This window comes from Leiobunum rupestre, chromosome 5, assembly GCF_980474605.1.
Source record: "Leiobunum rupestre chromosome 5, qqLeiRupe1.1.hap1, whole genome shotgun sequence".
NCBI classification, from domain to species: Eukaryota; Metazoa; Arthropoda; class Arachnida; order Opiliones; family Sclerosomatidae; genus Leiobunum; species Leiobunum rupestre.
This window is the reverse complement of record NC_143388.1, coordinates 12,048,386-12,067,431: the sequence shown is the minus strand read 5'-3', so window position 1 is coordinate 12,067,431 and position 19,046 is coordinate 12,048,386. Positions and strand designations below refer to the sequence as shown.

Genomic DNA, 19,046 nt, shown 5'->3' with positions numbered 1-19,046 from the left:
CTAATCGGAAAAATAAAAAAAGAAACCAATTACTTTTTAAAGGTCATTAATGTTTTTAACTTTTTATCGATATAATCAGTAAAAATACTACAAAACATTAGTAGTGTTACAATGTTAATCAGTTTAAACTCGTCTAAAGGTTAAGTTTTACTTTTAGATTAAAAAAATGAGGGAAAAAGCCGCTTTATTTAAATTTGGAAACAATATTAGACTACATCAAGAGTCAAAATTTCAGCCAGAGATTCCAACAGTAGACCGGTTTCGTCCTTTCGGGGCTCATCAGTACTGTGTAGGAACTCTGGCTATACTCGGAAATCTGCCGATATCAGTAAAACTGATGTCTGTAAAAGATGTCTGCTGAATAGCGACCGCCATGCAATAATTGGTGAAGAATTTCACTATAAATTGCACTGGACTGCTCACATATAAGGCACTCTGATAGTTTATTAATATTAGACTAATCATGGGATGAAAACCTAATGTTTTTCGGAACATAACGCTGTCCGAAACTGGTCGGGTTATTTTTCTTTTTAAATAAATTATCTTGTGCACTCTTAGATTTCGTTGTTTTTACTTCTCCGAGGGGACAAAGTCCCCTAGGAGGGGTTATACAACCAGCGTGTCTGTCTGTGGGTCTGTGGGTCTGTCAGGCCTACGAACGCGTTCGCATTTTCGGTGTAAAGTGTAATCACTGCGTACGCAGTTTCTCGAAGGGTTGGCAAAACCACCGTGTGACGGTGAGCGTTAACGGATTCATTTGCGTTTTGGTTTGGATGGTGTTTTTTCGCTCACCGTCGTGACGGTTTGGTGTTTTACGTTTATGTAGTGTTTATACGTAGGTTGTGAGTGTTGAATTTGTTGTATTTGTGTTCTGATGGTTGTGCATGTTGAGTCTGTTGTGTTTATATGGGCGTTTTCTCTCCAACTTCTTCTTAATGACTTTGGGACGGACCGAGTGCTGAGTGTAATGCTACCTCTCAACGTCCAATGGCAGGGTTTCCACCAGTTGTACACGGTATTCGTCTTAGTATCAATTTGCGATCGCATCGGGCGGGATTTGAACCCGAGACCTCCTGTTTGACAGGTGGACGTTCTACCACAGAACCACCGACACTTGTTACGCCTTATTGAAAATTAGACCTTCAGCTTTATCGGAAGCGTATTTAATAGAGTACGAAATTTTGGTTTAATTGAAATAGAATTGAAATTGAAATTATTGCATCGAAGAAATTCTAATTTAGCGTTTCTCTATTGATTAAAAACAAATGCGCCACCCAGGTTTCGAACCCAGACCATTCGGCTTGGCAGTCGAGCGCTCTACCACAGAACCACCGATAGCTGCTTAGATTCACTGAAATTAAGACAGGCATCGTAAGCATAATAGGTAATAAAGTCTTTTTTTATTATTGAATTTATGAAGGCCTAATCTGGTTTTTTTTTAAAGGTTAAATCTTGTTTTAGCGCAGTCAGCCGAGATTAGAGGGTTAAAGGGTAGACCCTGTGGGTGGTCCACTTTGTTAGTTTTTTGTTATTTATTTACGGGTATTTTTACGATCTATATATAGTTGTGTTAATTCAAAGGAGATAATTTAACGTTAATTGCTTTAAGAGCTGGCGGTTAGTCAAGTGGCTCTCTGTGCTTTGTTGATGGTAAGGTTTTTGCTTCTTGTAAATATATTTGGTGTGGATATTTGGATATCTACGATTTCTAACGCAGTCAATGATTTCCTGGGTGTGCAAGTCATTATATGATATTGGAAATTGGACGGCATTGGTCTTTTTCATGCGGTATGTGTCACAACGTCAACTGGAAGTCTACGAGCGTTGAAATAAAATGAGCGTTAAAGATGCGGCAAGTATTTCGTAAGCGAGAAAAATACAAATACCCTCTGTAGATATTTCTTTCGTTAAAATTTGTTTAGTATTATATTCAACTGATAAACATGTACTGTAAAAAGGGTTAAATTCAATTGTGCATTGTTTTAGTAAGTCTAACTGGCTGTTGTGACTACTTAATTTATAATATTCTGAATAAATTAAACTCGATTGTTTCGTCTCAATTATTTAAATTAAAATTAAAATTTTATACCGGGCAGGGTTTGAACCGAGAATACGTTTTTCGTAAATAACTCTGAATTGCGGAAATATCTTTGGGTCGTGTCGAGAAATTAATACCACTAGGAACCATACTTCCGAGGAGAGGTATATTTTGGCTTGCCAACTTGTTATTATTTATTCTCATACAGGTAATAGGTAGTTAGTTATTTTTTTAAATATGTGCTATTTTGTCGGCTTAAGAAAGATTTATGTTATATTGAACTAATAATATTTGCCGAATAATTTTGCATAGTTGATAAATCCTGGTCGATATGTACTTTTGTCATCAATTATCTGGATTTAAAATTTATTATTATTGTAGATATTTAGCCTCATGTTTTACCAAAGTTATGTTTATAATATACGTTATAAAATTTGAATTTATAACCACCATTATATTGGAAAGACCATTAGCCGTTCGTTTCTTTCATAACCAATTTATCGTTTATATAGCGTCAGTGTACTTTAATTAAATCAATAAAACAATTTTTTTATTTTTTTATAGCAATTTATAAGAGCTAAGGGCTTATTATTGAAACCCAAAAATCTGTCAAATTAATTGGCAGTTAATTTAGCAATGTGAACAGAAAACATTGGTACCAATTAAACAAACACCATTTTTCGAGTACGTGACCGATTTTTGGATGGATGATTTGTTTGAGATAGTCAACTATTTTAAATTCAACCAATGAAATTAAGCTACTCCGTAACGTCACTGACGCTTTAACTTTGAAACTTTTGTTCCGTCTTCTGCTTACTATACAGGGTGTCCATTAAATAATGAACCATGATAAATAACTGAAAAACGTTTTTTTATGGAAATTTCTGATATTTTAATGGAACATTTCCAATACAGGGGGACATTTAACTGTGTAAATTTGAATAACCTTGAACCACGTCTTCAAGCTCATTCAAATACTATCTTGAGAACCGTTAGGTCTACAGATTTGCTTCCAATTAGAAAGTTGTTCATCGTGACCTTTATAGTTTAAATAGCTTCTTTTGATCCAAGTTGACCAATTAGAAGTCAATAAATTAAATTTTTTAACATTGCTATTGTCGAAATAGCAGACAAATAATTTTGACAGAGTAAGCCTAATTTAAAAATTTCATACGAAAAAATAGCAGACGAAAATAAAAGTTGCGACCATTTAAGTCAGAGCAGACAATTATAAAAATTACGGATAATCCCATTATAGGAAACCTTATCGTTAGCCCTCTTGCAAACAATTGCCGTACTATCGCGATCAACAAATATTTAATATGAACCCATTATTGGTGGAAAGGCATGAACAGCGAACAGTGACAATTTAATTGGTGCATCGAATATGAACAACTAATTTGGCACCAATAAAATTGCATAGACTGAACGGTACTTAATTTGGCACCAATATAATTGCACAGTATGAAGGGTACTTAATTTGGCACCAATATAATTGCACAGTATGAAGGGTACTTAATTTGGCCCCAAATAAAATTGCATAGACTGAACGCTACTTCATTTGGCACCAATAAAATTGCATAGACTGAACGGTACTTAATTTGGCACCAATAAAATTGCATAGACTGAACGGTACTTAATTTGGCACCAATATAATTGCACAGTATGAAGGGTACTTAATTTGGCACCAATATAATTGCACAGTATGAAGGGTACTTAATTTGGCCCCAAATAAAATTGCATAGACTGAACGCTACTTCATTTGGCACCAATAAAATTGCATAGACTGAACGGTACTTAATTTGGCACCAATAAAATTGCATAGACTGAACGGTACTTAATTTGGCACCAATAAAATTGCATAGACTGAACGGTACTTAATTTGGCACCAATAATATTGCATAAACTGAACGCTACTTAATTTGGCACCAATAATATTGCATAAACTGAACGCTACTTAATTTGGCCCCAAATAAAATTGCATAGACTGAACGCTACTTCATTTGGCACCAATAAAATTGCATAGACTGAACGGTACTTAATTTGGCACCAATAAAATTGCATAGACTGAACGGTACTTAATTTGGCACCAATAAAATTGCATAGACTGAACGGTACTTAATTTGGCACCAATAATATTGCATAAACTGAACGCTACTTAATTTGGCACCAATAATATTGCATAAACTGAACGCTACTTAATTTGGCCCCAAATAAAATTGCATAGACTGAACGCTACTTCATTTAGCACCAATAAAATTGCATAGACTGAACGGTACTTAATTTGGCACCAATAAAATTGCATAGACTGAACGGTACTTAATTTGGCACCAATAAAATTGCATAGACTGAACGGTACTTAATTTGGCACCAATAATATTGCATAAACTGAACGCTACTTAATTTGGCACCAATAAAATTGCATAGACTGAACGGTACTTAATTTGGCACCAATAATATTGCATAGACTGAACGGTACTTAATTTGGCACCAATAATATTGCATAAACTGAACGCTACTTAATTTGGCCCCAAATAAAATTGCATAGACTGAACGCTACTTCATTTAGCACCAATAAAATTGCATAGACTGAACGGTACTTAATTTGGCACCAATAAAATTGCATAGACTGAACGGTACTTAATTTGGCACCAATAATACGCCATAAACTGAACGCTACTTAATTTGGCACCAATAAAATTGCACAGTATGAAGGGTACTTAAAAGTAAAATCAAAAACGTTCAAATACTAAAACACATTAAAAGGAACCAATAAAAATCACAAGACCACCGTTGTCATATAATAACCGCAAAATCATCTAAATTCTTTATTTTCATTTCCCAACTTCGTGGCGTCGAAAGGGGAAAAAATGAAGAAACACGAGAAAACTCTTAAAGTAAGAGAGAAAGATTCGTAATAATCATAAACACTTTCTGAATCTAACGGAGACAAGCCCTTTGGAATTTTTTCTTAACACCCATAGGATAATAAAAAAATATTATATCATTCCTTCACTTCCTTGGCTCCAGAAAAAAAACCCCGTCGCAAACCTTTAACGGAAACCGAGTAATCGAAAGAGAGGGAAAAAACCGAAACGTTAGCTTTTTTTACAGTCTTTCAAAACCCCTAAAAAAGGGGTGTAGGAAACTCTATTCTATCTACCTCAACGCCTTTTAAAATAAGTCCGAATCAAGTATAAGAAACGTAGAAACACGTGATAGGTTTAATAGTTTCTGGAGGACTAAACGAGCGAAAGCGGCGAATGACGGAAAAGAGACGAATTAAGCTCGGGCTGCTGTCGGGAAAAAGCCCTTTTCGCCTAGTTTGTAGCGGGATATAAAAGCTTAAAGATGGCCGAGAGGGAATGATGTAGAAAATGCGAAAGGGTGGCGTTGAAGGTCCTCTTTTAAGAGGCGATGAGAGACGGGGGATGGGAGATGGCGATGACTACGCGCGGATGATTTCGGGAGGCTGCGAGATGCAAATGAGATGGAGTCTCTAAATGAAGGCGAGGAGTGGGAATAAGCAATGGCGGCGTGGAGGAATATCATATGGCTCGCGAGAATATATCTTCGAGGCATTAGAAGGGACCTTCATCGCCGAGTAATATCGGGGTTGAGGTTGCCTCAGTCGTTGGAGGGAAATGAGGCGCGACCCCGGCCCCACTAAGCCCCCTCTCGACTACCAGCGTCGTCATTTCCCCGCCTCATATACCTGAAAGTTTGAAAACGGCCCTACCAAGAGCTTTAAATCTATCAGCAATGTACTTTGAAACTAGAACCCTTCATATACGAAGTCGTACTTCAAAAAGATTCGCTTCGCCGATTCCTTGTCTCGTGGACTCGCCGAGGCTGCGAGGAGGGAACTTCGAATAGCCTAGTTTCTACGATATCTCTACCAAACGAAGCCTGAGTATAACTAACAGACAGAAACGTCGACTTCACCAGATTTGCCTATTTCATCGAACTCTCTACTGTCCGATGGGAACCTACGAAGAAATGTGCTATTTTACGTATATGGGTATCCCAATATTTGGGTGGATTGCGTTTATACTTAAGATTTTACGACAACGTTGACGGGGCTATTATATATGGCCAGTCATTTAAAGGATTAGCGTAAGATTTAGATTTACCAAAAACATTCATATTGGTAGCGCTATACCACCATGGAGTTTCAGCGCGTTAGCTGGTAAGCGAAGATGTTGTTTCGAGAAACATTTATGTCCTTCTAAATATTCAAGCCAGATTTTCTACTATTAAGAGATTGACCTCAAATATTTGTTACCCAAAACACGCACGTTTACTCTGACTACATTTACTCTGGTGGTTGAACAAAAAGTTACTAAATGTATTAACGATTCCCAATCTACACGCGCCAAAAATAATCTCGCAACCCAAAGTAGTTTCAGGGTAAGGTTAAATAGCCCTAAATCCTGGATGTAACCACTTAAAAAAACTTAATAAAATTTTTCTGAATTTGAATTTTTGATTTGAATTTAATTTTTCAGAAGCAAACGGCAAATGATATGACCTTAGTATTCATATAGTTACCTAATTTTAGCTTAAACTAGTTTAACCTAAAACTATTTTAACCTTAACCTTAACTAAATTTAGACTTAGCCTTAACCTAACGTAATATATCCTTAACCTAATTTAGCCACAGCTTTAAACTAACGTAATTTAATCGTAACCTTATATACACTTAGCCTTATCCTAATATCAACAAAACCTAACCTAACTTATCATTAGCCTTAACCTAATTTACCATAAGCCTTAAAAATTAACCTAATATAACTTTAGCCTAACGTAATATATCCTTAGCCTAATATGACCTTGACCAATTCCAACCTTAAGGTAATCTACACCTTAACCTAACCTAGCTTACCCAAAACCTAAGGTAATATAACTTTAACCTAATTTACCCTTAGCCTTAACCTAACATTAACCATCATACTTTAAGGTAATCTAACCTTAACTTAACCTAACCTGAATTAACCAAACCACTGGAAATGTTATCTATCAATCGTTTCGCGAATTTCATAGACCACGCAAAAGAATCAAGATGACATTATCCGGAGCAGATAATTTCAAACACAACTAACGTTTAGTCACTCTTCTTAAACGGGTATGGATTTTCAATGGTCAAACCTAGGTCAACCATTGGGAAATTTGTATAAAAAATTAAACAATAAATAAATATTGCTCAGAGGCTGGTTTATGAAAGAAACATTATACGTGGATCGTCTATTAAATAATGCAAATTCAAGACAGTAAGACGTAATTAATGCAGAAGTCAGTCCCCTATACATCTGAAATATTTATGTACGCGTAGATCAAAATCCGCGATATTTAAGAATATATATCCAAGCCAAAGTATATTTCACCCCACTATTAAATAAGACTGTTTGGTTAAATAGTCGCGATCGATAAAGATACGACTTTGGGTTGGCTACCAAATAGGTCTAGACTAAGGTGATAGAGGAAATATTGAACGTCAAAAGTTATACGTCGGTGTGGAAATAGCCCCAACGGTCGTTAGATGTCCCCCCGAGTTTGAACGGCGAACCGGGAACCCGAAAGTAATGGCGGCTATACAGAGATAAGCCTAAAGGTAAGACTATAACCGTATACCTCGTTTAGGGGCTATACTGTACGGAATTCACTTTACAATTCGACTAAAGGCTGAAGGTTAAGTTTACTCGACGATCCGTTGTTTAAAGACAGCGAAAAGTCGAGTATGTTTCGACTATAGACGCAAAAATATTTAGAACCATCGGGGGATATGTGTAGCCACAAATTCGCGCTTCATTTAACAAATTACAAACGGGTTACGGCTTACTAATTAAAGGCGTTAAATCTTACAAATGGCGAGCTGAAGAGGTCGATTTCTTAGCCAAAAAATGGGGCTTTTAAAGAGGCGATAGTTTTAGAGCTAGTATTAATGGGACAACATCGCCGGGAAAATTCATAAAAGTGGTGCGTTTTTTACTTTTATATTTAAAAGCTTTTAGCAACTTCCATTTAGAGGATCGCGTGATTTTAACAACGCGCTAATATAAACCACACGTTCATTGTGTATGAGCGATTGCGTTAATTTATATTGTGTAGCCTGGATGAAAATGATTATCCGGCTCAGTCCTAAGTGTTTTCCCTTCACTTGCGGTTTTAAAATTGCTAACTTCTTCTCAAATGTTAAGTCACTTAAAAATGTTGTTTTACTTTTCTCTTCACATTCTCATTAACGCGTTTTTGAAATTAGCTATCGTATTTTCTAACACTCTTCTAGACAGTATTTTCTACCCAAATTGAAGATATTTTATAATTTCTAAATTTTAATTTCAATGTGAGAGTTGCGAGTGTTTAGGACTTATGAGTGGTATGACAATTAAAGCATTAGTTAATAGCTCTGGTCCATAAGTGTCTCAGTTAGTCTAAATTAAAATAAATATATTGTGAATTTAAACCGTTTTAAGTCTCTTTTAATTTGGTTTTTTTCACAATGTGCTTCTCTTCACTTTCAGTTAGTCTAAATAAATACTGATAGATCATTAGTAGAATGACGTAGAATTTACGTCATACCGAAGGTAATAAGCTCATTTCACGATAAAAATACGCAACTTGAAAACAAAATAATAGCGCACCTGTATTTAATGTCTTAAAATTAAAAAAAAATGTGGTCATTTTAAAAATGGTTTAACACGCGTAAAGTCGGGAACTGACACACTTATATGACAAATAGTTATTATCTTATGGTTAAAAACGCTGACCATGTTAAAATAAAATGTCGATTGGTCACTTATACGACAAATCCTTATTAACTTATGATTAAAGAAGCTGGCCATGTTAAAATAAAAACAAAATGTTGATTGGTCACTTATACGACAAATAGCTATTAACTTATGGTCAAATACGCTGACCATATTAAAATAAAATGTCGATTGGTAATAGTCTCGAAAATTTTCACAAGACAGAGTGCAGTTTAATTGATAAGAACCTTATTTATATTTTACTAATGCAGAAAAAAATGCGCTAGTAATGTATATCAAATCATAGTCCGTCACGGTAAAATTTATGACTATATCCTTTTAAGCGAAATTACGAAAATAGTGGGCGACATTGAATAATGTTAGGTAAGAAAAGACGAAATAGTCTGCTACACGTCTTTTTACACGTCTATACGCGGGAGAAACTGAAAACGGTTAGTGATGGTCGAGAAAACCGAGCCAGGCCACAAGTGGTCTGGACAGCCTTATGACGGATGAGCGGGGGAGGGCCACCTGGCCCCCTCCTGGTCTACCGATCCACGCCTTTTCGACAACCTCGGGGCCCGTCGCCTAGCGCGACACTCGCTCCGGATTTGATGAAGAGGATAAACCAGCGAGTTAGGTTTGCATTACATTGACTGGAATAACAATAGGATGGAGACTATATACGGAACACAGGCGGTTTTACCTTCCCTCGTCTACCGCGCTTAAGACGAAGCGTTGAATACAACTTACAAGGAGACTACCCGAGGTGGTTATCTCCGATTTGGTTCAAACTCGGGTGGTAAGTAGACCTTCATGTAACTTGAAAATCCCTAAAAGGGTGGTCAAGAATGGGCTTTCGTTTTGCCATGGCAACCAAAAAGGTTTTTCACACCTTAAAAACTGATTTTCTCTATGGAAATTAACATGGGAAAATCGAACCCCCCCTAACAATATTTTAAAAAAAATTAAAAAAGGTTCATCAATTAGATACATAATTCAGATCATGGCTAAATCTGGTAACTTTGGACCATTATACGTCAATTTTGGTAAATAGTTTGAACAAAATTGGAGACAAATACCTCGGGTAGTCTCCTTGTTAGTCGTGTATTATAAGGCTCGAACCACTAGAAAGGAACTTCCGAGAAGACAGTTTTAATTAAAAACTTGAAAAGGGACCTGACTGCCGAGTGGCAAATGACCCATTTTTAAGATTAATCTCTCCGACGGAAGAGTTTCAACTCTACTTTGCTCCAGTTTCTCACATTTTCGTTAACATAACTTGGCAGCTAAATCGACAGTAATACAGTTTTAAAACATCTCACGGGCAGAGTAACAAAATCATGTACCAAAAGGGTCAGTAGAACAAAATAACTTAACTTTTGCGATTTAGTTTCAAAATTGTAAAGATAATAACGAAATGTAAGTAACATAAATTTAGAGATCGGCGTTTGAATAAGAAATTATTCAATTATTTTATTTTATTCAAAACCGACAATTATCCAAAGAGTATCAGAAAAAAACCATTATTATTGCATGTTAAATCTTTTTTATTCGTATAAAATGTTCATAAATAAACAATTAACCAAAATTTTTATGATAAATCGAAATTTTGCCTGTTAATTTATTTGTTCCGCCGATCTCTACATAAATTCTAACTTCGGTGTTCTGTAAATTATGAAGAAATCTACATATTTCTACTCATTTATATAGATAAAACGTTTATTCTTATGACCGTAATATCAAAACACAGTTGTACTTGAAGGGTTTCTACTACCAGAAGTGTATAAGATAACTTTTAAGAGAAAAGTTTCTATTTAGGACGTACAAATGTAATATGTACCTTTGCAAACTCAAGGCAGTTTTCAATAAATGTAATTTTCCATTGAAACCACAATTTACAGCTCAGACTAACAATGTGACGTAAAAATTAAACTGTTTAGGGATATTTATTTATTAAATAAACCATATTTTATCACTGTATGCAGCTTTATTAAAGCTCTGTACGATGGACACCCCACACAATTTTTTTTCAGAAACGTATTTTGATAAATTAACGGGAACCTGAGAATGTAAATATTTCAAGAAAATAATGTTAGCTGTACATAAATCTCTCTACGAATTAAAGATTTTACTTAAAGCTACTACGAAACTAACTACAAAACGATAAAGGTCAGTGGACATAACAAATCTTATGGAATTTTCTTTAAGTTATTTCAAGATATAATAATAAAATAAATCAAAAGGCAAAATTTTACGTATAATAAATAAAGTGATAAAGAAATTAGCCAAGAAGATGTGACTACTTTTCATCGCAAAGCCCTGACACGAATGAAAACAAAGTGGACCGACAAAAGAAGCTAGTAACATATCTTCCGAGAGGCGCGACGGGACGCGTCTGTTAGCCTATTGTTCTTTGTTACTTTCGCGCGAGTTACGCTGAAAGCCCGCTTTATTTCGTACGAATCGTCTAACCCTCATATTGTCCATGATGGGAAGGCAACGGCGAGTTAGTGTACAAGAGATGAACATCCTCTCCTTCGCTGTTGGTCAAACAAGAGGCCATACAGGCCTTTGGAAGGCCGATTTGCGTCAGATTTTTGGCGTTTCATTTGTCAACGGCTATAGTGGGGCCCGCGCCAACTCTGGCCCGTTAAGGCTAGTTCCCACTTGGCGAATTTTCGAGACAAACAAAATTTTCGCGCAATGAAAAAAGACGCGTTTTTTCGGTCGCTGGGGTAGCGGTTCTCACTTTAGCGCGAAAATTTAAAAACGCTGAAAACAACTCGCGCGGGTTTTTAGTAATGTTTAAGGCCTAACATAAAACATCAATTCAAAATGAACCAAATGGATGTTCCTGTTGATAATTTCAATAAATAAACGATTCTATTCGTGAGATAATTACCTTTACTTCAGTATCTTGGTCAAGTTGGCTGGGCCGCTTTTCTAAAGACCTAGGCTTAATAAGTGACGGATGGGAGCGGAATAGATCGAGGGAACGAGTTTTCTGATTGGCTGAAGCTTTTAATCGCCCAGGTGTGGACGTCAAAAAATAGAACATTCGCTAGATACCGCGGAGACGCGACTTTAGCGGCGAATTTGAAAAAAATCGCAAATTTTATTCGCGAGCGTCAATTTTCAGCGCGAAAATTGTTTTTTTTTCGCTAAGTGGGAACTAGGCTTAAGTCTGAAGAGGAAAAAGAACGCGAGACAGAGGGCCAGCGGCGACTAAAGGCTTACGACGAGAAATGAAGCGCTGAAACCCAGAATTATACGCGACGCTACCGGATAGTTTAGTACCGAGTCGTTACGAACTATCTATCCTCGGAAGATACTGCCACGTTACTGGATGAAGTTTCTATGGAATGATCGCCAAGCACGAAATGAAGCGACAAAGAGGCTCATCACCTTCTTTTCGGTTTTGTCTTAGAGAAGCTTCGACTCCATTTATTTTCGTTCTAGCCTCAGGGCCAAACGACTATTTCTATTTGATGGAATCGCCAGATACACTGTCTGACTAAAAGACTATACCATGGTAACGTTTAATTCTACATTTCGAACTAGTCAGGAGTTATCCACGACTATTTTAGGTTATACTGACAGCAACCTAGATAGAAATGTAGGCTTCACCCTGACCATTGATGCATTGCGTGTGGGGTACTTCTACAGGGGCTTTTAGACTAAAAATAGGTCAAATCAGAAAAGTATTTTATTGGTACCAAAATAAATAATAATTTCACCTGTACAATTGCACAATTTTGTGCCAAAACTAGTTCGTTTTTTATAAATAAAAACTTTAATTATGCAATAATTACGTGTATTTTATAAATATTGTATATTCTATGAGCCTAAGCCGTTTCAATCGTGTTTATTAATAATAATCTTTGTTTTTAACATGTATTTCAACATGACTGAGGTCCTTTTAACAGCGATACAGAGTAATTTAAACTACGAAGAGGGTGGTTAGATCGCTGGCATGAAGGGCTTTAAAATTGGCTGATTATTACCAGATATATAACGTATCTACACTAACTATTGCTTTAAATCCTCCGCAAGTTTTTATTGAACCAGGAAACTAAAAAACTCGGAGGAAACCCCCTTTAGTAGACAGACTGTGAACTTGAAAACTCAACGCGGAAGTAGTTACGAGTTTTCAACCAATGCTTCAAGCAAGGGCGAGCCGAAAGTGCTAACCACTTCGCCACCTTGTCAACGATACTAATATGTTGATCATAAAACGTTTATAGAATATTTGGCCCCAACTTGGCCGATCAATGAAAATGTTCAAACAAAAGAGGGATAAATTTTTGACGTACCTTTTGGCCAAGCCTATTGTGGAAAACAATCCACTCTGTGGCACCCGGTCTCCAATATTCGACCATGTACTCTTCGACGAACTCCTGACCTTGTCCATTACCGAATCTTCCTTGCGTCGCCACTTCGGTAATGACGTACAAGTCCTCCATATTAATTTCCAAATATTCATGGGTGTCCTGTCCAATGAGTGGCTCCGGACACCAGGCACCTCCGTTAATTTCCTTCTCCAGTCTAGGAAAAAAGATTAAAGTCCTGGTTAAAATCGTAAGAATTAAAATAAATTCAAAATTCTAAAATTACTTTACAACAAAACCCATCGACAGAACTTGCACCGGTATTCTCAGTAACGTTAATAAGGCGGTAGTACCACTATGGTACATGAAATGTCTCTTCGCCAGTTCAATTACCCCTTTTAACGTAACATGGTATGAATAATTACGAGCACTATATCAGAACCCCTCTTCGGGGCGTTTGTTACCAGCTACACGATCTCGTTGTTAGAGAATTAGCGCGCTGAGAGTGCCGGAGGAAAACTTCACCTTCCATCCGCTTTTGACAAAAGTGTCCGATGAATCCGAGCCTTCGCACTGAAGCCCCGCGGCTCGGTTTGCATTATAAATCCGATTTAACCCTCTTTCCATAGACAACCGGGTTTGTAACCTAGACCAAACCGCCGTTTCGTAGACGAGTGAAATGGGGTGAGCGTATAGGGAATGGCAAGGATAGACAGAAAGAGAGGTGAGGGAAGTAGAAGCCGGGATAAATGGGAAGGTAAGAGTCCCTCGGGGAAGATCTATCACCGGTTACGTTTCATCTGGCCCGTTTCGAAGACGAGATTAACATGTCCCCGTCTACGGAAACACTTGGGGGGGACTTCTTGAAAAATATTACTAGCGACGTTCGTTGTCCGCTTATAATACTTCCGCTTCCACCTTAACTCGGTTCACGTCATACGCGAATGTAACCCGAACAGCCACTCGCGAGACCAACCTTAGAAGAACACGGAGTTGAAGGTAGTTTAGATTTTTAAAATTCCGGCTGAGGTTCGCGTCACGCTTTCGGTAGTCAGTGCGGGGTATTTGAGCGTATATTCTTCACTGACATCTCTGCCAGCTCAAAATGAACGGTAAGACCAGTCTCTCTGTCTAAAAACCCTGGTAGAAAGATATGGATTGGTCTTCGGGGAGATCACCTCGAAATCCGGCGCTAGTCAAAAAATCGATTCTCTATTCTATAGGTCTCCGAAAACAATTAAAGTCAATTTTTTTACGGGAAATTTTTCGTTGTTGGAAAAAGGTCTCTACGGGATGCCATCGTAGCTAGTCTAACACGGATTGCTGGAGCGAATCAAAGAGCCGCGTTGTCGGCGGCGCGACCAATGAGCCGAAACGCGGATTACTTTTTTACTCGCGGCAGAAGCGGATGAAAAAGTTTCGGCCCTTGTAAAAGAGCAGCGCCGGATGGTTAGGAAAATTAATAGTTTTGAAAAGTTTTTGCGTCCAGGCCGCCGGAGATAGATTGATGCCAATGACGGGGATTATCTACTCTAATGCCGGTTCTAGTTTTGAGGCGAGAGGATTTGCTTGGATTACGTAGAAAGTCGTCGAGGATTAGAAGTTAGCTATTCTCGCCCATTCGTCTTTCGAGTCATGATGAGCTTTCTTGTGGCCGTGAATTTCTAAATTATTCTTTAAATGATGGATAGTTTCAGACTAAATCAATTTTTAATTGCCTTTATTTTTATTTTGGAAATTCTCAGACCGAATATAAATTGAACAATTTCCTACAATATAGAAAATAACGACTGAGGTTTTACAAAATTAATCAAAATTCTTCGCGCAAAAAACCGTAACTTAATATCTCTTTCTACAAAATTGTTCCGGACTGTCTTGCCCCCCTGCCGACCATTGCTGCCATAACTTTGATGACAGCTTTGACAGTAAAACGAAAAACAAGTTTTAAGTCCAGTCTTGGCAGCACGAACTCTATATTTGACTTTGATGGGGATTTCATAAAATTACTGACAATATTTTGACAATCAACCAAATAATAGATTTCAAGACTAAACATAACCACAATCTTCTACTTCTGAAATCTCGGTATACAGTTGTACGTTTTCTTTTTCAAAGTACCAACTGTACAGCGCGGTTTTGGGGTTCGACTCAAAAAGAGAACCATTCATAATTTTATTCTTTAAAAAAGTCGATAGTAGTAGCGAGAGCACAGTCCCATCTCCAAGGGGTTCTTTCGGATAGACGTTCTTGAAGCGTCTTATTTTTACTTCCAATAAAATGGGCTTCCGCTCTTGGGGGACACCAAACCGGAGAACGCATTTTCATCTCAACGAACTCCTCAGAGTACGCGTCACCCATCCTTTGGAAAACCCCTGTCAAAATCGTTTCAAGCACCTTTCCGATGGTGGCCGTCGCCTATGATGAATTATACCGGTAGAACCCACCCTTGTTCTTCTACTATATGTCTACCAGCGCCGTTACCAGGGAGGGGAGAGCGTAAGCCTCCCTCGGATAACAGACTTCCACGACGCAACCAGTCCATCACCCGCGCTATACTCTCGATATGAAACGAGTCTATTATAAAACCCAAACGCGCAGTTTAATTTCAATGTACCGAAAGAAGGCCACTACTTCGATTTGGGTTGTTATAAAAACCGAGCCAAACATATACGAAAGGGGTTCTAAAAGGCGGAGGACAGCTCGCAGCTTCGATTAGAAGACCAGACCGTAGACTGTACTATCGTCGCGGCTTCGAAGTAACCAATCGGTAACGATCGAGGAAACGTAGTCCGGGTATAGCTCTGGGTAATACGTTGGCGGTGACGTAACTGTAAGGTTAGAGTGACAGTCTCAACGCTCCCTCCATCCGTTCGCTGTCAGGTATCACGTGACACGTGGCGACTTTTTCTAATGGAAGTTCCGCTAGGTTGTCACTGTGAGGAATTTTCCGAAGAAAGTTCTTTCGCCAACTTCACAGCCTACTGAAATTTTTGAAAGAGAATCTTTTTCTGGTTTTTGGAGTCGCTGAGAGCCCGGCCGACATCCTCCGCTTTGGAAGGAAGCCACGGTGAAAGTTTGCGGCGCTCGAAGGAAAAAAATGACACGCTTATTTTATTTTTGTTTGCGGAAATATTTTTAAAATCGTTCGTCGGGACAAGGGTCGTTTCCCGTAAACGCTCAAGGGATTTATTTTACGATAGAGCGAAAGAGAATTTATCATAACTTAGGGATGGTGTTTTCGTTTTTGGGTACTTCGCCAAACTCTCAACGAGAAGAAAAACGGGATTGTTAAGAGCGAGTACTGCCACTAGCCGCGTGTTCTTTGAGTGATATACACGCGGCAATACCAGAGATTACGACCCACTATTTTCCACTGTTTATTTTAAATATACTCGAGCGGTACGGATGCTTTAAAGTTTTTGCGGTTTTGACCCGTAAACTTAAAGCCTTGACAGCTGGTTGCCAAGGAATATTTTCGGAGGATGTTGGGCTATTCAAAATGATGATAATCTCTAGGTTCGAATTGGGATTCTATAGATCAAATTTAATACGTTTCTAAGCCTAACTTATCGCGCTTCTAACGGGAAACGCGTGATTTAAGAATATTTAAGCGAAGCAACAAGGGAGAAAATACTATAATAATAGGAACCACCTTAGGCCCAAGTCATTGAGTTACTTAAAAGGTGGCAGGTTTACAATGCGTAGGAGGGTTGTGGCAAGCCCTTCATACAAACAGCTCTCTACACTAACTATTCCCGTTAAGCTCTATAAGTTTTTATGTGAAGGGGAAACCGGAGAGCTAGAGGGAAAACCCCATGAAAACTTTACGCAGGAGGAGTGGTTCCGAGTTTTCAACCAGTTCCACAAACTGGAATCGAACCCGGCTCCTTTTTCTGCGAGGCGAAAGTGCTAACCCCTCCGCCACCCCACCTTATAAGTTATGTTTCATATCGAATAGAAATGATTTGAGTGTAGCTCTATTGCCGTTAACGTTGAATAAAATATCGTAACTTTAACTTCTATTTAGCTCAAATTACCCCACGATAAAAATGGGAAATTTAAATTTATATTTTTTCAAATTGCATTTATTACTAATTAAGTTTGCATAGGAGGCTAAAACCTACAGTCAAACACTAAAATAAATTGATCAAATTAGAATAAATTAGTTTTAGAATATTTTATATTTCATTTTTCACTAATTAACATTTCATAGGTTGCTAAAACTACAGAAAAATTGATCAAAGTAGACATAATTAACATTGGAAGTTTTCATACAGCAAATATTCTTCATTTAAATTCAAGTATGAGAATTCTAATAAATAGAATATCAGTTAATTTGATTTCAATTTATCAGAACTCTCCGAATATAAATTTAAATGAAGAATATTTGCTGTATAAAATTATGAATGGTTACTTATTTCGCGAATATTTTGGTATCCGAATTTTTTGGTAACACTCAAACGCTAAGATCTTGCTATTTGCAAACGATGGGGAATACGTAAAAATTACATCTACATTTGACGTCAATTTCTAACAATGCAGCAGTTCCTTCGTGAAGTCTCGAAACGTTAAACCCTTCTCCAAACATTCTATCCCGCAGCATTTCACAAATATACGGCTAAAAACGAACCGAAATTTAAACAATGGGTTTTTCAAGATCATACTTGAAAACTCAAGTAACTTGATAGAAAAAAGCCCAACCGAAGAGGATAACTTTTTCCGGATTTTTCAACGTTAGTTCGTAAAATTTCCTAATCTCTATGTTTGGAAAACCAAGTCCTCGTGCACGTATGGCATCTTCAAGAGGTTTTACGGAGGATGATATAAAAGCCTCTAGGTCTAGATGGGTCTAGATGGGTAAAGGCCTAGTGTCCCACCCCCTCCCCTTTCCAAGAGCTTAAGTACACCGGAATACTGAGACAGTCTTAAAAAGCAAAATTGGATATTAGACCGGCTTATTGATATCCTTTAAAATGTCTGTCCTTTGATTTGGTGTTTAAATAAATATTGTTTTTAAATTTCCATAAATTTATGTAACGTATTGTATGTAATGAAATTAACTTGGAAATTTCGACGAATCCAGTACAGATGAATCGGGCTGGCTAGTTCTAAAGCCCTTCCCGACCCGAAACAATTAAAAAATACGAAATTGAAAACCGACCCGGCCCGCCAAAGATTATTCATTTCGAAAACCCGACCCGGCCCGACCCGCCAAAATTATTCATTTCGAAAAAATGATCCGAGATAATTTATAAAATTTCAAACCCGACCCGAACAGACCCGATAAAATTGAAACCCGGCCCGACCCGAAAAACTTGCACTTTCTATGTTTATAGTATACGTTTGTACTAAATGCAAGAGCGGCCTCCCAGCTTCAAATTTTGTCAGTAGATGGCGCTTGGAGTTTTTTGAGAAACGGTTAAAATTTAGTGAACGTGCCAAGAGTATGATTAACACGTGATAATGATTCGCTCTCGGTATGCAGTAATTTAGTGTTGCGAATAAATTAGAAACTTGAAGGCCCGACCACTAATATATAACAAGTTGGCAAGCCAAAATGTACCTCTCCTCGGAGGAGTTTTTAATTTTCAATGAAGCGGAACTGTATCCGTGGTTCTGCGGTAAGACGCTCACCTGTCATACAGGAGGGCTCGGGTTCGGATCTCAGCCTAAGAAAATATTATACTACACCCAATGGCAAAAAGAGGGCGTTTTTGGAAAAACCTTTTCCCTGATTCTAAGAAACTGCGTACGCAGCGATTACACTTTGCTCCGAAAATGCTAACGCGTTCGCAGCTCAGACAGACAGACCCACAGACAGACATGGTGGTTGTATAACCCCTCCTAGGGTACAAAGTCCCCTCGGAGAGGTAAAAAGCCCGACCCAACCTGATTAGTTTTATGTTAAAAGCCCGACCCGTTTAAAAAAGC

General features: G+C 37.8%; 1 protein-coding gene across 8 annotated transcripts in view; it reads right to left on the bottom strand.

Annotated features, from left to right (window-relative positions):
* Ddr (discoidin domain-containing receptor 2) overlaps window positions 1-19,046 on the bottom strand; it is a 221,474-nt gene that overhangs the window by 30,279 nt on the left and 172,149 nt on the right. For all 8 annotated transcript variants that reach the window (XM_090174440.1, XM_090174441.1, XM_090174439.1 and 5 more), the window contains one exon: window positions 13,101-13,332. In XM_090174440.1, the coding sequence (XP_090030566.1) occupies window positions 13,101-13,332 (232 nt within the window). The remainder of the gene's footprint in view (window positions 1-13,100; window positions 13,333-19,046) is intronic.